The 22184-nt window shown below is 48.9% G+C and overlaps 1 protein-coding gene across 5 annotated transcripts in view; it reads left to right on the top strand.

The window, feature by feature from the left end:
• Positions 1-22184, top strand: part of RCAN2 (regulator of calcineurin 2) — a 52197-nt gene that overhangs the window by 25781 nt on the left and 4232 nt on the right. For 4 of the 5 annotated variants that reach the window (XM_015859923.3, XM_085542316.1, XM_085542315.1 and 1 more), the window contains exons 3-4: positions 15556-15729; positions 17661-17832. In XM_015859923.3, the coding sequence (XP_015715409.1) occupies positions 15556-15729; positions 17661-17832 (346 nt within the window). Of the gene's footprint in view, positions 1-107; positions 743-15555; positions 15730-17660; positions 17833-22184 lie in introns of those variants that run through there. The other variant, XM_015859925.3, reaches the window with a different exon arrangement.

Genomic DNA, 22184 nt, shown 5'->3' with positions numbered 1-22184 from the left:
GGGCTGCCATGTGCGGGATGCTGACTGCTCCCCATGACAGCACCCAGTGCTCGCTGATCTCATGTGCGGGGTTATGCAGCTGCCTGATGACAAAGCCGACAGCCAGTGAAGCACAGTGCTGCCTTCTTGTTTGTCTTTAATCAGCGCTCCGCTATAGGTTTTAAGGTACAATGAAGTACTGAATGGCACCGTAAGGCTGGTGGCTTGAAATGCTGGGTTAATTTACACTCGGAGCGGAGCTCTCGGTGTCGGGCGATCCTTTTTTTGCCAACATAAGCACTCAGCTGAAACAACAGCTATGACTCAGTTGCCAGCGAACGCGGCTTGAATTGATTTAGTCCCGGTTCAGATTTAGCACATAATCATGTTCAATTTGATCCACCGCGCTGCCGAGAGATAAAAGGGCTGAAAAAATAGACGTGGCTGATGTCAGTGGTGGCGGTGATGTCACTGCTGGGAGCTGGGCTGTGCGTTCCCATGCTGCGCTCACTGCTGGCTGCGGGGAAGGCACGGAGCGAGCCGCGCTGCGCACAGAGCAGCTGCCCGGAGCCGGCCCACAGTCTGGGGCTGCTCCATAGCAGCAGCGCATCAAGGCTGCCTTCCTTCCCATTGCTCGACCCCCTGAGGCTGCTGAACTCCGTGTGCACAGGGGGGGATGCCAGCCCGTAGCATGGACTGTGATGTCTCCACTCTGGTTGCCTGTGGGGTTGATGCGGAGATCTTTGCCAACCAAGAGGTTAAGGTACGCACCTCCGATTCTTTTGTTACGGATGGTTCCTACAAACACTGGGGGAGCGATGGGAGTTTGGATGTAGCGGTTGAGGCTCAGGAGGCGGGTGAGGTTGTGCTGCGGTAGTACAAGGCACGCAGTTAAATAGTCTGTTAATTAGCAGCGAGAGATGCGGGAATGTGCTGCCTCGTTACGCTAAGCTGAAAGAAGAGCCTGTAACAATGTCAGAACCGGGTTATGTAACTGACATCTGTGTGCCTGAATGCCTCGTCTCCCTAACGAATCGTTCCGTGTTAATTTTGTACGGCTATTTTTAGCCGTGCTGCCAATGGTATTTATCAATATCGACCACCTTCGGGTGGCTTTCCTGCTCTGGGCAGCAGCTGATCATTGCCTTCAGACCTAAACCAAGTGTGCGGGAGCAGCGTCTTTGTGAAGGGCTACAAGTTGGTGCCAAGGGATGCAGCTGCAGCAGCGCAGGATACAGAAAGTTGAGCATCTCCCTGTTGTGTGGATACCTCAAAGCCAGGGCTCAGTGCTAAGGCTGGATGTGCCGGGCTCGTAGTCTCTTAATTAGACATCTGCTGTAGAAAACTCATTGTATGCAATTGCTTACTGTTGAAATCAATTACCTTCCTCATTTATTATATTACTGCGGGAAAATCACTGCAAATTAAGTTTGAAAGAGGAATTTTAAGTATGCTTTTCACAGATCATCTGAAAGAGCTTGTAGGTATCCTACAGTGATACTCAGTGCTTTATTTAAAGGGCACATATGGACAGCATTTCATTTCTAATCTGATCCCTGTGTTCTGTGTATGAAAATAATGAAGTGGGGGGAAAAGGCAGCAAAATTGGGGTCAAATTCAGATCCCCTCTCCTGCTTAACTCTGTGTCACACATTGAAGTCAGTGGAAATGGGTGGGGAAAACATTTTCATTTGGAAGAGGTTGTGCTATTTATTGCTGTTGGTTTGTAGGTGTCACACATATTCCTACAAGCTCTTTTAGGCTCCAGCAAGAGATTCCTGTTAATTTAAAAGGCTTTCTCTTTGTGATTCAATATTGGGTGCAGAAATGAAACACATAGAGAGTAATAGTGAGGGGTGGCTGAGGTGGACGGCCCTGCCTGCACCGGGACTCACTTCCTGGGCTGCTCAGAGCAGTGAAGTGTGTGTTCTCTTACTGCCCCTTTGGCATTAAAGGCTGAAACTGAGAAATTCAGGGATTAACCTGCACTGACAGAGACCCGTAGCTGGAGCGGCTGCCTGTTAGTGCCATGTCTGACATCAGGCTGTGCAAGAAATTAAACGTGTGGGGATCCTTCTGAGTAAGGAATAGCAGCAGTGAGGACGTACAACTCTAGGTTCCATACATCAGCACAAAGCTTTCCATTGACTCGGATGAGACTTAGAGTAACCTGATTTCAACTGCAGCATCTGGAAAGCACGGCTTGAGGTGCACAGGATAACAGTGAACTGAAGGGTTACAGGGGTGTTATGGGATCAAAATCCCTTTCGTGTGCCATTTTGCTTGGACTTTCTTTGCTTTGTTTGCTTTGGTTAAAACTGTCTTATTCTCAATGCCTGAGTTCAGAGTGAGTGCACAGACTGTGCACTGGGGACTGCACTGCAGTCTGCACTGCAGCTTGCACACAGTAAGTTGACTTGGAAGTCATCTGGCTGAGATGCTGAGAGCAGCCTGTCCTCGCTGACACACGGCTCCACGCAGACCAGTTGTCACCTACCAGCCAGCAAACTGGTGCCACAGGCAGCCAGCAGTGCTGCTGCAGCCAGGGCCCAGCACCAGGGGCTGCAGTGTGGGCAACCTCCTTGTTGCAGCTTGAGCACTGCTGCTGTGTTAAAGGTGGGGAGAGCTACTACAAGAAGTTCAGCATAAAAGACACCGGTGGTTTTGTTTGCAATAAGGGCTCCGCTCCATTTTCTACGTTGACAGTGATCACACCATGTTTATGTTGACTTTGTTAAGGGAATCATCAAGATTTAAGGTTGGAAGGGAAGAATCGTAGAATCATTAAGGTTGGAAAAGACCTCTAAGATCATCTAGTCCAATGTCAACCCATCTCCAGCATCCCACTGAGCCATGACCCTAACAAGTCCATTTCTGAGGAGAGGCGGGTGTGGAAGTACCAGGAAAAGAACAAAAGCGAGCACAGGAATTGCTGCATTCAACTGGAAGACCCAAGTACTGAAAACTGAAGTTAATGGAATCACAGCATCACAGAACAGCCTGGGTCACAAAGGCCCACAGTGCTCACCCAGCTCCAACCCCCTGCTGTGTGCAGGGTCATTAACCAGCAGCCCAGGCTGCCCAGAGCCACATCCAGCCTGGATGTGCTGCTGCTGTGGCCAGGAGCTGCCCCAGGCCAGCAGTGGAAGTGCTTAGCTTGTGTTTGTGCCATAGAGCAGGTGCTAATGGAGCTGGGGCTGCTGCTTTCCAGAGCAGTGGCCCAGAAGTACAGGGCTGCACTGCGGGGTTCAGCTGCTCAGCTTCTTGCTGCTCTTCCACCCATGGAAGTGACCTTAATTCTGCAGGCTCGGTGCCCTTAGCATCTGGCAGCCAGACTCAGAAATGCTCTTTTTTCCATTTGGCTTCTGAAATGGGAGAATAATTACTTAGTGCAGGAGGCAGAGCTTTTTACTTTCAGCAGATCTAGCAGCTCATCCTTCCTACAAACATAGATATGTATGGGTGCCCTGAAACCGGCAGCTGGCCACTGTGCTTAGACCCATGGTTTGCCATCCATGGCGCCATGCAGTTGGCCTTTTGGTTTCCATCCGCTGTTGCTTTGAGTTGCGTTTTCTAGCCCAATAATGAGGTCATGCTGATCAGGGTGCTGCTATCCATACCGTGCCTGTATGTCAGGGATTAGCAAACTTAGAGACAGCCATAGAAATCACAGAGTGCAGTTCTGCTTTGTAGTTCACCTGGATAATTGAGATTCTTCCTTCAGCACCTCTAGATGATGGTTTTGTATCATGTTTGTTACGTAAGTAATTAATTAATAACTTATTTCTAGCAGAGAAATTCTAGACAGTACTTAAACACTGGCAGAGAACTTAGACTCATACTTATTACTGTAAGCAAGACTTCTGTTATTAATTCTTCATGCTCTTCACATGTACCATTCTGCCAGGCAACATGATGTGATAGGGACAGCAAGGTACAAGGAACCAGAGGGCACAGAAATGAGACAGCGTGATGGAATTGACATCTGAAGACTGTAAGGTAATGTAGACAGGAACATTGACCTCGTTGTGGGCATCCAGTACTTGAATGGAGAGTATAAACAGGAGAGGGAACAGCTGTTTGTGAGGGTGGGCAGCGATAGGACAAGGGGGAATGGTTTGAAATTGAGACAGGGTAGAGAAAAGTGCTGCTGCCCTCTGTGTGCTGCAGCTGCCCAATGGCACAAACCAGGACTTGGCTGCAGAGTTTCTGCATTCCCTTGTTCAGCTTTTTCTCCTTAGCTGTGTAACCTTGATTTATGGGAAGAGACTGCTGCACAGTGATAAGACTCCAACTAACGGGAGATAAGGAGGAAGGCAAACAGCAGCATGACTACCAAAAGAATCCTGTTAGCTAAAAGACCTGTTTTGTAACCTCTTCTGTTCCTATTTCCTGTACCTGATAGTTACTTTGAGATGAAGTTTTCCATCTGTGAAATCTTTTATGATCCCAGCAGAGGACCCAGCCCTGCTGGGTGGGTTGGTTTGTTTTTGTGGGGAGGACACAGGGAGGTTCTTTTCCCCAGAGCAGTTTTTGTGGGCTCAGTTGTTTCCAGGCCTGCAGTGACCTTGGCAGTGCATCTCAAAGCACACACAGCCATGAAGTTTGACTCCAGCCTCTGCTTGCTGTCTAGATATGAAGTTTATTTCTGCTTTGTTCACATGAATTCCTGACAGCGGATCACTTCCTCATAATATCAGTGTTCCTGAGCTGCATTTAATTGCCTTCCTTCGGTATTTCTGGTGATGCCCAAAAAAAAGCCCTTGACAGCACTAGCTCTGACTGAGTGAGCAGCCCCACTGCCACTGAAGGACCCTGCACAGCAAATAGTGCAGTGGGAAAGCAGACCTCATAGTCACCACATACCAAAGGACACTGATTCCAGCCCCAGGCCCCACACAGCATCCCCAGACCCCACCGTGTGGCTGCCAGCAGTGTCCCAGTGCTCCCTGTGAGGAGCCGCAGCCATCACAAGGCCTCATGTCAGCCTGCTCTGCTCAGGGCCCACCGGACCAGGGGGCCTCGGCCACCCCTCATGTGTCCCCTCTAGGCCCTCCTCCATTTCTGTAACCTTCATTAGAATGCTCCCTAACAGTTTTGTGTGCTTTTAGGACTGGCACCCAACACTGCACCCAGTGCTGGTGGTGAGGCTGCACAGAGCACAGTGGGACATTCCTCCCCTGGCCCACTGGCAGTGATGGGTACAGTGCTCCCAGGGCAGGGCTGGCCCTGCTGGTTCCTGAGCACCACCTTTTGCTTTACAAACAGCTGAACTATAGGGCCGTACAACCTGCCAGCTTCCTGCAGGCTGCTGCTGGGCCCTGAACCAGCACCACAGGATCCTTCAACTGTGGGAAGAAGAAAGTAAAGCCTTATTAATGGTAACAGCTGGGATCAAAGCCAAACGAGTGGCCATAATAGCAAGAAGTCCGCTGCTTATGTTAGGCAGAAGTAAATTATTGATGTACTTAAGTTTTAGAGATTTGGGAAGTTGATTTTTTTTTGTGGTGAATGAATAAAGATGAAAGGTTTTGAGATGTCTATTTCTTGCTTGATAACCAGGCTGGAAGTGTTGAAAAACGACAGTGATTTACAGCAGTGATTTAAGCTGCACACAGTCCCAGCTCCCAGAGCAGTGATATTTCTTGGGCTAAGAGTAAGGACCTCAGTGCCACTAAGTGCTGCTGAATGGAAACGTTTGCTTGGCATCCAGTAACAGTCCTGAAGGAGACAACCCAGTGCCTGCTGCATCCACATAACAGAACATTTCTGAATGCCATTGGTCGGTGTTTGCTCACACTGCTGACATCTCTGACTATGAACCTTAATGGAGAGCAGCTTCAGTTTCATAAAGCCGGTCCGGTATCTTTTTAATATCGTGCTGCTATTGATATATTTTTCACATCAGGAAATGAAAATGATTTTGATGCAAAGCAGTGCTGCTTTTAGCTGTAAGATAGGATTAGTCTACTTTCCAGTTCTTGTTTCGAAACACATTCTGTGCCAACTGGAAATTATCCAGTTGGTTGAAAGATGACATGGGAGCAGTTTGGTCAGGAATGTTTGCTTTTTCACCCTGGGGTTGCTTCCATCTGCCCACTGAAACAATTAGAGCACTGCAAGACTGAAACTCCCTCCTCTGTGTCCTGTCTGCTAGTGGTCAGTGCTTGTGGCCACCGAGGCAGGAAGAAACCACTGCTTCTGTCCTCTCCTTGGAACACACTGGTATGTCACGTCTGGCATCCCAGTAACCCTTTCATAGTGCCAGGAAGCTGCCTCCCAAAGCCTTCTTCTTCCAGCCACCACAAGTCTCTTTTCTGAGCTTCTGAGGTTGAGTTCATGTTGCGCTGTGTATTAAAAATTAAAACAATGCATTTTGCTGGCACAACTGCCCAGAGAGGCTGTGGATGCCCCGTCCATCCCTGGAGCTGTTCAAGGCCAGGTTGGATGGGGCCCTGGGCAGCCTGGGCTGGTATCAATGTGGTGGTTAATGGCCCTGCCTGTGGTTGGGGGTTGGAGCTTCGTGATCCTTGAGGTCGCTTCCAACCCAAGCCATGCTGTGACTCTGTGATTCTATGGTGTTTTTCACTGAGCTGTGGGGTGTTTCCCATTGATGTTGGAGCAGCTCAGGATGCTGGAGTCCCCCAAAGGCCCTGACCTGTCTTTGGGGATAAAACAACCTCACAATGTGCAAATCACATTTGTTTCACTGATGTGTACTCAAACTGGAAAACGTGTTTGTTTTCTTTTTTCATAGGAGAGTGGAGAAATGGATGTTACCATGACAATATAAAAGCAGCATAGAGTGAAAAGTGCATGATCTTCTTTGTGCAGATCACGAATCACAGGATGGTTGGGCTGGAAGGACCTCAAGGATCATGAAACTCCAACCCCCCACCACAGGCAGGGCCATTAACCACCACATTGATACCAGCCCAGGCTGCCCAGGGCCCCATCCAACCTGGCCTTGAACACCTCCAGGGATGGACAGGGCATCCACAGCCTCTCTGGGCAGCTGTTCCAGCACCTCACCACTCTCACAGTAAAGAACTTTGCTTTTCATCCATCTTCTGCCATGATCCGCAAAACAAGTTCACAGTTAAACTTACCAAATGATAACTATATTAAAACCAGATGTATCCAGCAGATTGTGGCTAATCCGGGACTGCTCTGTGGGCACCCAAGGTGGGGGACTGAATACTATCGAGATAGTGTCTTATCGTGGCCTCTTCCATTTTTTACATACTTTAACATTGTTTTCCTTTTCCATCCTCCTTTTCTGTCCCCCCATTTAGGCCATTTCAATAAATAGGAAATAGGAGCTGGAACAAAGAGAAGCATCTCAAGGAAATGATTGCTTGTTTTTGCATTGTAGCACAGTGTGAGGAGGTGTGCTGTGCTGACCAGGCACAACTGCAGGCAGCTGTGCTGTATTGTGGTATAAGCATCTCTCGTGTGCTCCTGATCCCCCATGTCTTTCTGCAGCCCACCGGGCAGCACTGGTTTGGTGCCATTGGGTCACAGTGTGTGGCTGTGGGAGCAGTTGGATCCTATTTCTATGGCCCACACTGAGCTGCACAGGGCAGAACCTTTGTGGAATGGCTCCTGGAAGGGGTTCCCATCTCCCTCCCTTGGCTGTGTGTGAGCACACAGCGTTTCATCTCTCTACACCCCTGTTCTTATCCAACCCAAAGTTGTTTTTTTTCTTAGTTTTCTTTTTCCCCCATCCTTACACGTTTGTTTCTGATGAAAGGTACTGACACAGAACACTGGTGTGCAGCACTAGCTTTCAAACACCATTGTGGGCTTACTACAGGCTGCGCTGAGTCCCGTGGCTGGCAGCAGCCCGCTGCTGCTCTCGCTGTGTTCTTGTCATACAATGAGGCTCCTGACTTAGCTTTGGGAGCTGCTCGGATGTAAACAGCAAACAGACCTGCTTGAACAATTTACAAACCGAGTGTAAGACAGAATGACAGATGGTCCAGGCAGTCTGGCAAGAACACGGAACAGTAAAGCAGTGCAATGGGAGTGTTAGACTGCAGTCACAGTGCTGCGTGTTTTCTGCTGTAATTACGGGCTGCAGTGGCACAGAGAAAGGCAGGGGAGCAGGTGAGGCCTTTGTTTTGTTCTTGGTGCAGAGGTGCACAGCCCCTGAGTGCAAGTTGATTGCCACATTTCTGCCTATGCTCTTCTTCTTTATTGTTTTTTGAAGTCCTGTTTCAGAAGAGATTTGAGCTTCTAAGAACACGTGATGGCGGGTCAGTAATGTTTCCTTCTGCATTTTTCAAGTAGTTATATATTAAATCTAAACAGTTCATGAAGGAGCAAGAGATTTTCTTCCCCTGCTTTTAGTAGGGGGTCACTTTCAGCACTGATTTTCACAGCATCACAGCATCACAGCATGGTTGGGTTGGAAGGGACCTCAAGGACCATGAAGCTCCAACCCCCCACCACAGGCAGGGCCACCAACCTCCACATTGATACCAGCCCAGGCTGCCCAGGGCCCCATCCAACCTGGCCTTGAACAGCTCCAGGGATGGACGGGGCATCCACAGCCTCTCTGGGCAGCTGTTCCAGCACCTCACCACTCTCACAGTAAAGAACTTCCCCCTGACATCCAGCCTAAATCTTCCCTCCTTCAACTCCAAACCATTTCCCCTTGTCCTGCTGTTATCTCCCCTTTCAAACAGTTGATTCCCCTCCTGTCTGTAGGCTCCCTTTAGGTCCTGGCAGGCTGCACTGAGGTCACCCCGCAGCCTTCTCTTCTTCAGGCTTTCTGTCCTTTCTGAATCCAGATAGGTTGAATCTGTATTACTAATCATGTTAGCACAGTTTGCATTTGTTTGCGTTTTGCACGGGGACTGGAAAAGAAAAAGCATTCCCTGTGACTGAGATGAGAAACAGCTGAAAAGCTATAAATGCTGATCAATGTGGGCAAAGCAGTAAATCAGGAATGAGCAAGGCAAGCATTTTATTTGTTTAAACTGTCCCATGGCTTTTTCTTGTTTATTTTTCTACTTAACTGGGTTGGCAAAGGCAGGGAATGAATAGCATGTATTTTATGGATATTTTACAACATTACGTCTCCAGGTGCATAAATGAAACCGATTTCTTCAGCTCCTGAATGTTTTCTTCATTTCATTCTCATATTCTGCTGCTGTCTAGTGGGGCTCTGATTGTATCCCCTGCACTCCAACACACTCAGTGCCAGCTTTTCAGAGCTGGAGCTTCTAGAGCAGCCAGCTTAACAACTGGATTTCTGTATGCTTATAGAAGGAGTGTGCTCCTAAATGGACGTGGAAAATGGTCCCCCTCAGAGGGCTGGGATAATTCTTAAGTTTTCAAAGATCACTGAAGGGTTCCTTCAATGACTGAAGGAACTGGGGCTGTTTGGGCTGGGAAAAGGAGGCTGAGGGGAGACCTGATTGCTCTCTTCTAACATCTGAAAGGTGATGGCAGCAGAGCGGGGCTGGTCTCTTCTCACTGCTGACAGGTGACAGGATGAGGGGAAATGGCCTCAAGTTGTGCCAGGGGAGGTTTAGGTTGGATATCAGGAAGAACTTCTGTACAGAAAGGGCTGTTCAGCACTGGGATGGGCTGCCCAGGGAGGTGGTTGAGTCCCCATCCCTGATGTGTTTAACAGCCCTTTGGATGTGGTGCTCAGGGCCGTGATTGAGCAGAGGGCTGTTAGTTAGGGTAGGATGGTTGGGTTGGGGATGGACTCGATGATCTTTGAGGTCTTTTCCAACCTGAGCAATTCTATGATTCTAATAGAGGTCGTTTTTCTTCCACACTTTTGTTTGCTCCATTAAGGTAATAGGTACTCTAAAAATTATGATGCAGGTTGATATATGCACAGCAATTTGTTGTGCTGCCAATTAGTTGTTGGGTTTAAATGTCTCCAGCAATAAGACAGAATTGATAGCCGGTATCTTACTGGATACGTTCTTAAATCCAAGGCAGAACATCTCCTTGGAGTTCACCGTATGCCTTATTTCCTCATTTATTGATTGAATTCTTAAATCATAGAATCATAGAATGGCTTGGGTTGGAAACGACCTTCAAGATCAAGTCCAACCCCAACCCAACCACCCTACCCTAACTAACAGCCCTCTGCTCAATCACGGCCCTGAGCACCACATCCAAAGGGCTGTTAAACACATCAGGGATGGTGAATAAAACAATTAAGAAAAAGTATCAAGGAAACAAAAGCACCAAACACCAAGTGCTCATTGCAGGGCAGCCTGCTGGAACCCTTGCTTACTGCTGGATTGCTGTCATTGTTTTTACCATTCTCGAACCAAAACACAAAGCTGCTTTGTGGAAATGCAAGAATTGCTTTCAGTCCTTCACAAACCTGCGCTTCCTTTTGTTCTTCCTCCCTGCCAAATACGTGCATATATAAATGAAGACAGAGCAATGCCGCATCCAGCACAGCGAGCAGAGAACAGAGCAGCATCTCTACAGAGCTCTTCCTAGAACGGGGGCAAAACTAACCGCTCTATTTACGTCGTGGGCACACGGCCAGATGGTTTGAAAGAGTGCTTCCATTATTTTGGGAAGCCAATGTGGCATTTGGAACCGGAGTGCTTCAAATGTGGAGCGTTCCAAAAGCAGTCATAGGCATTGCAGTGAGACAGCAGCGTCCGATGAAAACAGAAACACAGAGCGTGGATTTTTCTTTGAGCTCAATCATTAGGTGTGAAATTGAATTGAGAAGTCTCCAGAGTAGATTGAATCACCCCCTTGGCATCGCCACGGGAACAATTTATTTCATCCTGAAGGCGCCTTTGGTTTCCAGACCAGTGGAGCTGAGCGGGACCAACGTGCGTCACTTTGAGGTAAACAGGGATGTGAGTTGGTTAAAAGCAGAAAAGGCAACGGAGCAAAATCCTGCGCCTCTGACATGTATCAGCCACTTCTGAAACGGGGCTGCTGCTTCTGCTAAGCTGTGGGCAGATATTATCGCTGTCCCTCTCGCTGTGCCGATGAGCTGGAAGTGGACAGTGGATGTGTTTGGTTTGGTTGATTTGGACCTTTTCCAGGGCATTGTGCAAGCAGAAAGCCTGCTGTAGGGAACCTGTGTTAGCTGGGGGTTGGATGGGTGATCCCAGGAGGTCCTTTCCTACCCCTATGATTCTGCAAACCTTTTATCTAGTCCTTTTGGCATTAGAATGCTTCTGACATGCAATGAGGGAACCCTGAATGCAGCCTGCAGGATGTACCAGTGCTGCATGGGGGCCTCCAAAGCAGCACTCATGTAACACAGCAACACGTGTGTTAGGGCATGCAGAGATCAGGGCTTCCTGCAACACGTTTTGTGGCTGGTGTGTGTTGTGGGCAGGGATGGTTCACTGCAAAGAGCACAGCAATGAGGTCACTCATTGGAATAGAAAACATGTATTCTTTCTTATCCTGTAGCAAGGCCTAAAGGTATTGAGAACCTCTGCAACATTAGTCGAATTGCAGCAGTACAAATGACTCAGTCCTGATTTAACCAGAGCAGATTTATTGCTTTGGTGGTTGTTTTGTTTGTTTGCTTTGTTTCTAACATGCCCCTCCAAAAGTGCAGCCTTGGCCCTTTTGGCTTCACTCCATCTGTACTGCTTTGCTTCATCTTTGACTCACCATCCACCTGACCTCCAGCCCTATGGAAAAGGGCAAGCACAGAGCTACAGGCTGTATGAACAGGGTAGGAGACTTGTGTCTGTTTGTTGGGATGGGGCCCTGGGAATAAGGGATGAGACCATGCTGGCAAGGTGAACCAGAAAGCACGACGGTTGCTGAGGCTGCTGCTCACAGCGGCTGCTTGCAGCAGCTCTTGCCATTTAATGTTTTCACCCTTCACTTGCGTTACATTGAACTGCTTCCCCGCCTTCTGTGGCTCGTGAAATAACTGTTAGAAGCTCCTGTGGTGAACTGAGTTCTTGGTGGTTCTGTTGAGCCCAATTTTGATAAACGTGCTCCTTTTTATGCCCTTTGGAAAATAAAGGTGTATTGCTGTCCCCTAATCTTTCCTTCCTCCCTTTTTGTGAATGTCATCGGCCTGTTTTGAATACCTCCAGGCCATTGGCATTTGCACATCTTACAGACCTAATGCTGCATAACCTTCTGAATGTGAGCCTGAATCTTTTAACTGTCGGCTTCGTTTTGCACCAGCACTGCTGCCTACTTTAATGCCCGTCGTTTCCATCCCATCACCACTTCAGATTCCCTTAGACACAACCTGTTTCTGCAGCATCTTATTCTTTGTATCCCAAGCAGAGATCACCCACCTTTAGCTCCTGCCACAGGCTCCCCACCATGGCCATCCTGCAGTGACTATCCCAGCTGGCCTCCATCTTCCTTGGTCTCAGGTGATGAGATCCCTGCAGGCATTCAAGGCCAGGCTGGATGAATCCGTGATTCTATGATTCTCTTTTATGTAACGAACATGAAGAATGGAAATCATTGAGAAACGTTTGTCTTGTTTGCCTACAGAACTGGAGGAACAAGGATCAGGCTGAAGTTTTCAGTCACAGCCATCTCCTAAATCAGATGTGTAACAGCGCTGACAATGAGTGCAAACACGCTGAACAATAACACGCCATTTGTGCGCTGAGTTGTAGGGCTCCAATCCAAGGCGCTGATGCCTGTGGAAAGCCTTCCATTGATTTGAATTGGGCCTTGGCTTTTGTCCTGGATGAGCACAATCCAGCCGAGCTGTGCATGAAAGGAATGTTTGGAAATAAATCAGCTGGTTGGGAGCTGGAAGGAACTCATTCACTTGTTAATTTGGGTAGCCATGCTTTACGGTGCTGGTTGTGTCAGTGCTTTGTCACAGCCCCTAACGCAAACTAACCAGATTCAGTCCTAGAAATATCTTTTGCTGCTGCTGCTGTAATTGGAAGGCTATTTCTGAGCCATTAGCCTGATGTTTGCAACCTTTCTGCCTGCTTTATGCCCACACAGCCTTTCATTTCAGCACTCCTTTGCCCTCTGTGCCATTCAGGTAAATTGCTGATGACGGTCAGGTCTCCTCTCGAGATCTACTTTGCTAAATAAGCCAAGCCTTTTAATTTCTTATTCAGTAGGTTGCTCTTTTATCTTAGTAGCCTTTATCTGAACCTATTCCCGTTTGGCTTAATCCTTCAGGGACACAGGCAACAAAAGCTGTAATGTGAATGAGGTGTAATGGCTTTATGTCAAGCAGTTCCTACTCCGGGAGCAGCAGTCGCACTGCTTCCACTCGGATGCCCTTGTGTTGTTATTTTAGGATGTTTTGAAAGGGAACTGCAAGTTCAGAGACTTCTTAAAAGCCTTTTAACAACCCTGGGTCCTAAGAGCACTGTAAGAGCCTTGAATGGAGATGACTGTGAGTGTTGAATTATTTATCCATCAAACTTGAAAGGGAGAGAATTTGCTTAAGTCTTTAAAGCACATGTGATACAGTCTCTTATAGATCAGGATGGCTCTGAAAGACTTTCATCCAAATAAGTACCCTGAGCAGATATTAGAAGTCACAGGCCATAGCAATTAAGGCATAAGACATTTCCTGGGAATTAATATCCAGCTGGGAGGAGCTGGGATGGCTCAAGATGCAGCTGAGGCCCATTAGCTGCCACTGATGATTAACGACCTCTGCTGAGGTCATTATTGTTATCAGCTGAAAATGTGCAAAACCCTCAGATGGACGAATCTTTTCAGTGTGCTGTGCAGTTTCAGTGGGTGTAGGAGATGTGCCTGCACTGTGGACAGGGTGCTTTGTGCTAATAGCAAATAGAGGGCTTGGCTCCCTCCTTCCCAACACCCCTCCCCCCCCAGTATTTTTGGGCCTGTTAATCAAAATGAGATGTCTAAAGCTGCAACGGTATTGAACTGAAAAGCAAGCAGAATAAAGGGCACAGTGCTTTAATGTTCCCCCAGCATTACGCTTGGCGTCTGGTGCTTAATCAGCTTTATTTGGAGGTACTCCCATCTGTCCATTGCGGTGCCCTAATGAGAACAGATTTCAGTGTTCCTCAGAATGTTGTGTCCAGAACATGGGCTCTGCACACTGCTCTTGGGCCCACATTTGAGACCCCAGAATCATAGGATGGCTTGTATTGGAGGGGACCTTCAAGCCCCCCAACCCCACCACACCATAGAGCTGTGCAGGCTTCTGCACAAACTGGTCCCCTGTGCCCCTGGGTCCCTTCACCCAGCAGAGGCTGCAAAACAACCTGTGTCAAACCAAGGTGTGAAATGGTGGCAGTTTGAATGGTAGGCGATAGGAAAGGACCTGCCTGTGCAAACCTGTCAGCTTCCTGCTGTCTGTGGCGTTGCCATGTGCCTTTATTCACCCGCAGCCAAACCACCGAGCGCTTTGTTTCCTCCCAAGTATCCCCCGTGGTGAGAGGAAGAGGTGAGTGAGGTCAGGCAGAATGAAATGACAGTCATGAAAGCTTAATAGAGCACGGGGATGTTCTTTTGAAGGGGTGCCAGAGATGGAATATCAGCTGTGGGGAAGAAGACCACAGAGCTGGCAGTGAGCGAGCAGAGATCTGCTACATGCGCATCAGCTTCGTGCTCCTCGCTGTGATCTGCTCTCCTGGTTAACTCCTCAGCCAGCACACCCTGCTGACCCCGGCGCTCCCATTGCTCTGTCAGTGTCCCCGGTACAGCTTCACAGTCCCATGTACATCTTCCTAAGACATTTGGGGCTCTTGGTCCTGCTTGGAAGATCAACGGATGAGAACAGTATTTCTGCTCATTTCTACTTCTATCCATCTGCTGCATCTCAGACCTCCCTGTACAATGCTAAGATCTTCATATTGTGTCAGGTGCTTTTGAACACACCATTCTGCAGATAAATGTTTTTAAGCCTGGCTGGTCCTTACAGCAGGTCACTATTTTCAGTTGTCTAATTATTTTTCCTGCTGCTACAGTGACTCTGGAGCAATAGGTGTGTATGTGCTGTAAGTATTTGAATGGCAGAACATCCAGAAGAACATAATACACCCAGAGAGGCTGTGGATGCCCCGTCCATCCCTGGAGCTGTTCAAGGCCAGGTTGGATGGGGCCCTGGGCAGCCTGGGCTGGTATCAATGTGGAGGTTGGTGGCCCTGCCTGTGGGGGGGGGTTGGGGCTTTGTGATCCTTGGGTTCCATTCCAACCCAGCCATTCTGTGATGCTGTGATTCTATGACACGCAATGCCGGCAGTGCAGATTTGGAAGTAGCGCTCTGTTACTGACTTGGTCTGCTGACCCTGCTGCCATTCAGCTCAATGCCTGCCTTTGTCCCGATGAGATCGCACTGCCTGGCACTTCAGTTGGATGCCCGCTGTGGCTTTGTTTGGGCACTTGCTTTGCTATCACAGTTTTGCTCAGCATTCACGAGAGGTTTAATTGTGGTGGGCTCTCCATTGGAGGACTCCATCCCCCAGGATTTTCCAGGTTTTGTCACTTTCAGACCCGTGCTTTCTATAACTGCTTCTTCTGCAGCCTCATTGAGCAGCTCTGCTGCACCTACTGCCTAAACGGCTGTCACCGAGTTCCAGTTCACGACTGAACACCAGCAGAAACTTCATCCTCACCATTATTTCCTTTTCATTACAGGACAAATTTGAAGGCCTGTTCCGTGCCTACGACGACTGTGTGACATTCCAGCTGTTTAAGAGCTTCAGACGCGTGCGGATAAATTTCAGTAGTCCCAAATCAGCTGCTCGTGCCAGAATAGAGCTGCACGAAACACAGTTCAGAGGAAAGAAGTTAAAGTTGTATTTTGCGCAGGTAATGAAGTCTGCTTTTACTTCTGTCTTAGTGTGTGGCCTTTATAGAAACACTGTGCAATAAAGCTGACTCAAAAGAAGAGATGTTTCTCTCTTGCCCAGACATGGTTGTGTTGCATGAGCTGTGCCTGCCCTGTTGGTCTGCAGGTAACTGAAGGGACCGCTCGGGATGCAGGCTGCTCATTGAGCACACAGTGCCATGGCTCAGAACACACATTTGGTGTGTGCTGTGGGTAACTCTAGCCATAAGAAAGAAGTGGTAATGGGTCATGAAGGAAGCAGGTCTGAAGAGCAGAACCTTGAGCCACAGTTAGGCAGAAGAAAGGAGGAGACAGTTTGACTGAGTAAATGTGTGAAACAAAACAACCCAATGCAACAAAATAAAAGCCTCCTTAATTTCAAGTGAAAGGGAGAAGGGAGGGAGCAGAGCAGTGTCCTGACCTGGGGACACGACTGTATCCACCTCATGGAAGTGGGAGGTGAAGGTCCCGTTCTTGGCCAGGGGAGAGGAGCCCAGATGTCCCAGCTGGGACCCAGGAGGGTGATGTAGGTTGAGAATCGTCAGCTGAGAATCTCCTCTGAATGTATTCTAAGAAATACACTGTGATGTGTGGGATACTGAGCAGTGCCTGGGAGTAATGGCGTGTGGTTGGAGCTGCCAGCTCAGTCCTTGAGAGGTCTGGGGGTCTTTTGTGAAGATCTTAAGCACAACTAAGAGGCAGATGAATTCCTCAGCCTCTACAAATGAGGCAGGATAAGTGCTAAGCTGAGCCTGGGCTGTAGCAGAACCTTCTTAGCAAGGTGGGAAACTGCAGCTGTAAAAGTCCCTGTGTTCACAGCAGGTCAGGTGAGGTCAGAAGATCTTACAGTCGGATTTGGGTGTTGAAAATCCACCTCAGTCCCCTTTTAAATGCCCTGATCTCCCAGATCAGGTGGCACAGAATTCATTTCTGAAAGACTTCAGAACCTGCTGGTAGGAAGGCTGGAGTTATTTCACTCCAACTGAGCCATCGAGAGCTTAACAGGAAACTGGAGATAACCCAAGACAAACAAAATCCTGCGGTCTGATTACACCCCATGTCTAAACTGATCTCCTGCGAAGCCATCTTGGTATCTGCGCTATGTTCTCCAGTGCGGGTGATCTCAGAGCTTGTTAGTGCATCCAGGGGATGAGTAAGTGGAAGCAGCACAGTGTGTTTGTATGGGGCTGAGCCAGGATGAATAAGCACTTCCAGAAATGGAAGTACTGGGGAACATGGAGTGACATGAAATCCATTCACGTGTAGCATCTTCAGTTTGCTTTCATGGCAATCCAGAGCATTGCTCTGAGTTGCTCATGAAGTCCTCAGGTGTGGCTGTAGCTGTGGCACAGTTAGTTTATGCCAAAGCTGCTTTAATAACAAGCCCCCCAACAAACAAACAAGAATCAAAGTAGATAATTGAAGGTGGAAATAAAGTGAGCATCATGATTTGCAAATGATGAAGGAACGGGATAGATTCCTTTACCACTCCATCTTCATTACTACATCGTCAGGAAAGTTTCTGAAGTTACTGACGAGGCCTTGCTGCAGGAATCGGTGGTTTCTGATCTATATCTGCTTTTAGTTAGGACCTGTAACCAGCAGAGCTCAACAATATCTATTTAGCTTCACGAGTCTCTGCACTCAGCAGCTGTGAAAACAGAAAAAGCTTTGCACTTATCCTCAGAGGACACATACAGGAGGCACAAACAGTGCAGCTCTGCTCACATAACAGCCCCCCACAGCGTGTCTACTGCAGGGGAACCATCTGTAAGGGTGAGAGCAGATCCATCTGCAGGCCTCGTCTGCTGAGACCCCGCCTGGGTGGCACTTGGGATTGGAAGTGTAAGATCTGAGTAATCGTTTCATTTCCCCATCCTCAACTAAACAGTGTGTTTGTTATGCTTTCAAGATTCAGACCTCTGAGACAGATGGAGACAAGCTTCATTTGGCTCCACCACAGCCTGCAAAACAGTTTCTCATCTCGCCTCCAGCCTCCCCACCTGTAGGGTGGCAGCCCATAGACGACGCAACACCTGTCATCAACTACGACCTCCTCTATGCAGTTTCTAAGCTAGGACCAGGTAAGCCTGTGGTCCTTGTGTGAAAATCTGTTGGGAAAAGCAAAAGAGGAACAGCAGCATTGTGAATAACGAGAGGCAATTGGGTAAAGCCTGCAAGCTGCATTACAGCTTTGGAGTTAACTCGAGCCAACTGGTTCTTTGCATATCGTGTTGTTTGAATAGCAGATTGGAGCTTGCTTACACAATTTATTCTTGTGCTTGTTGTTATGTTCCAATGAGACGACGGATGGTTTGTGTAGGGATTGGACTGACTCTTGTCTGTGAACCTGGAGAGCATTTGCATTAAGTCACACTTGCTCAGTAGTGCTTTCCAGGATGCAAAATACTTCAGTGATTTAAGCTGGGTCTGCAGGACCACCTGGCTTTGTTCTGCCGTGGGATCTCTCCCAGGCAGATAGGAGATCAATGCATGTTATTTCCCTTAGGCTGGAAGGCCGACCCATGGGCTGTCAGGTCTGACTCTTAGTCCTACGTGGCAGATGATTACTCTCAGAATTGATGCTTTGCTGCTAAACTGCTGAACAGAAGGAAAACAAGAACTCCTTTGTTTTCCCTTTGATGCAGCAGTGTTATAAATAGAAGCATGTAAACGAATTCCCTCGCTATCTGGGTGATAAATCAATCCCTGTTCTAGAGCAGCGGGATGTGAAATATCCCTCATTGTCCCACCCTCTGCGTGAAGGTCAGAGCCAGCCGTACTGAGGGAGCCTGCAGGGAGCAGCAGGAGTCACTGTGTGCTCCCTCCTTCCTATTTTTAGCACTAGAGGCAGAGATCAGTTTGAGCTGACTGCAGTGGCGGCTCGAAAATAGCGCTGCAGTTCTCAGTTGTGTGTTCACTATGTTTAGGATTTCATTGAAAAACAAATACCAGCAAAGCTTTGCTCGGGATCCCATCACTCGAGCACGCTGCTGTACGGCAGGTAGGGCTGCTCTGCTCACAGCAGTTACACTTAGCTGTCATTCCAGCAGCACAATGAGAAGTATAACTGTGTCTGAGCTGTCAGAAAGGACTTGTAAGCCAGAGCCAGAATTCAGGGTCTCTAACTTGTGAGGAATATTGCATTGAATGCACTGCTTTAAACACACTGATTTCTGGGCAGCCTGGACTGCTGGTTGGAGACCCTGCACACAACAGGGGGTTGGAACTGGATGAGCACTGTGGGCCTTTGCTACCCAGGCCATTCTGTGGTTCTATGATTTGGTAAAAATTAATACCTGAGGACCAGGAAAACTCAATTAAGCATGTAAGTAATGAACAGCTTTTAGGAGTGTGCTATACAGCTCAGAAAGCCAATGGGATCCTGGGCTCCATCAGCAGAGGGGTGGCCAGCAGGGACAGGGAGGGGATTGTCCCTGTCTGCTCTGCCCTTGTGAGGCCCCATCTGCAGAACTGTGTCCAGGTGTGGAGCCCTGATACAAGAAGGACAGGGAGCTGTTGGAGAGGGTCCAGAGGAGAACACAAAGATGCTCAGAGGGCTGCAGCACCTCCACGACAAAGACAGGCTGAGGGAGCTGGGCTTGTTCAGCATGGAGAAGAGAAGGCTGCGGGGTGACCTCAGTGCAGCCTGCCAGGACCTGAAGGAGCCTACAGACAGGAGGGGAGTCAACTGTTTGAAAGGGGAGATAACAGCAGGACAAGGGGCAATGGATTGGAGTTGAAGGAGGGCAGATTGAGGTTGGATGTCAGGGGGAAGTTCTTTACTGTGAGAGTGGTGAGGTGCTGGAACAGCTGCCCAGAGAGGCTGTGGATGCCCCGTCCATCCCTGGAGCTGTTCAAGGCCAGGTTGGATGGGGCCCTGGGCAGCCTGGGCTGGTATCAATGTGGAGGTTGGTGGCCCTGCCTGTGGTGGGGGGTTGGAGCTTCGTGATCCTTGAAGTCCCTTCCAACCCAACCATGCTGTGATTTTTATGTGTCCTCCAAGCAGGGTGAGTCATGTTTGCTTACCTTGCTGGGAAGGTAAGACACAGCACTGTGACCCCAACCCATGCAGCCCTACCCCTTCCATACCTGCATATCATCTCCTTTCCCAGCACTGCCATAATGGCTGCAGCCACAGCGTGGCCTCAAACCACCTGCAGGTACACGCTGCAGGATATTCTCTCCAGAGCGATAGGAATAGCTAAGAAGTCAGTCAGCCCACTCCCAACATGCAGTTTCTCTCTTCCTTTCCCCACTGCTGCTGTTTGGCTTCCATCAAACCTGCTACCCCAAATTCTCCGCAGCCTGTGCTGTCAGTTTCTCCCTACCGCTCAGTCTTTGTATCTCTGTTCTGTGCCTTCCTCCTCAAATCAGATCTGTTCCCTTCCCACAAACTGCCCTTCCTGGCTGTTTGCAGCACAGCACGGAGCAGGTGCCCCCCAGCCTCTCCTTGCCTCCTGCAGCCTGATGTACCGAGCTGCTCCCTGTGCTGCCTCGTATCACTTTGCCTTCTGTTAGCACTCATCTTCAAAGTCTCAGTCCCCATCTGAAAGGCAGTGCAGGCCAGGCACCATCCCCATTAGCCCTTACAGACGAGCCCGTACCAGCTGTGGACCTGCACAGCACCCACCCCAGCTGTTTCCAGACTCGTGTTTCTTCTCAGCCATTCACAGGAAATACTGAACACTTCCTATAGCTTCCAGCTGGGATTCAGAGCAGGTGGAGGCAGATGGGTGGTACAGAGCATTTCCCAGCTCTGTCCTTCCCCTGCGCTCTGTTCTGTGGCTCCTGCTGCCCTTCAGTGCCCTTGCCAGTGGCTGTGTACATGGGAGCTGCTGCACTGACCATGCAGAAAGCGGAGGGATAGGCTGCTGTGTGCCCTCAGTCACACTCCCACAGAGCAGCTCCTCCTCCCTGGGGAGGGCTCACATGGCACAGGGCACCACTTCTGTGCTGCCCACCCCACATGCTTGTACAGCACATGGACGGGAGGGCTGCGCATGGTATGTTATTGATGCTAATGACATTGAACGTGGAGAGCACAGCGCTGAGCCCATTAACCTCTGCCTGCGTGGCAGAATCAGGGATGATTTAGCTGCACGACACCGTTGCCTTTTCTTCATTATTAATTAAGTATATGAACGTTCCTTTTGCTGGACAAAAGAGCCTCATTAGATGAGAGATGCATCATCAGTGCAAGGTCACTCTTGTTCTACCCATCTTGCTGCCCGTAGCAGGGATGGCCCCAGTCTCATAATCCTGAGTTGACTGCAGTGATTCTGCCAACGGAACTGCTGTGGATTTAGGTAAGTTGTTAATGCTGGACGTGGTGCTAAAGAAATAATCACAGCCAACAGGAGGGAAGGGATGACCCGGCCATATCTATCTGTGTCTGGTGTTCATTACCTCAGTGCTTTTCTGCAGCCGGCACTTAGATTTACAACAAGGGGCAGCTCCATACGAGTCCCTGTTTGCTCCTGTCCTGTTCCCAGCTCAACCACACAAAGGTTTTTGCATTCTGAGCCGCAGTTCTGCAGGCATGAATAGCTGTGAGCACAGATCTGAGTGTGCCCCTCATTTATGCCGTGTGCCTTCAAACCCAATTGATGAGCGCATCACGTTTTGATTTGCAAAGTGACATTAATTGCTGTTGCAGTGACTTGTGCCAGAGGCAGCTGAATATTCTTCCTCCTGTCTGTCCTTATCTCCGCTGTTCTTTTTCAGTGCACAGAGCCCTTCTGGGGGGGATTTGAACTGGGCCGATTACCTTGTAAGAGGGCAGTGAATCCGCTGTACTTGGTGGCGGTGGTGCAGGAAGGGCCCTGTGTGTGTGCACAGCCCTGCAGAGCTGCTGGGAGCTGACAGTGACCAATGTGGCCTTCAGTGCAGGTTGGCAGCATTGACGTCAGCCCATAGCTGAGAAATTAGCTGGAGCCCGCAGGGAAAACAGGCAAAGAAAAACCTTATAATTTCTCAGCGCAACACAACCGCGCCATTTCTCTTTCTGTATTTTAGCCTATCAGCGAGACCTGTAATGCTTTGCTCAATTTGGATTCAGAGGAAAGGCAGCCAAAAATAGAGCAGTTAAATGTCAACATTAATGGTCTCACAGCAGTGCAATATTTCTCACAGCAAGATGTCAGGCTTGTAGCTATTATTCAGGAGCTGCCTTCTGGTTTGTAGGCAGAAATGCAGCCTGTCCTCCAGTCCCAAACCAGCCAAGTCTGATTTGGACCGAGAACTTCTCAGCACAAACAGCATGTGGTGACAGTCCAGAACTGTGTGCGCTACTGCAGGCCCAGCCCACAGCACCTTCCCAACATGAACCGCTCTGCCACTAAGCTGGGAATAAACACAAGTCCATACTAAGACTGTGAGCAAACTGTGGGTGCGTTGAGGTAGGGAATGTCATCTCACTTCTAATGTCCGACAC

The sequence above is a fragment of the Coturnix japonica genome, chromosome 3 (genome assembly GCF_054131305.1).
Source record: "Coturnix japonica strain WE chromosome 3, WE-NBRP24, whole genome shotgun sequence".
NCBI classification, from domain to species: domain Eukaryota; kingdom Metazoa; phylum Chordata; class Aves; order Galliformes; family Phasianidae; genus Coturnix; species Coturnix japonica.
Note: the sequence above shows the minus strand (reverse complement) of the source record. Positions and strands in the feature narration are given on the sequence as shown.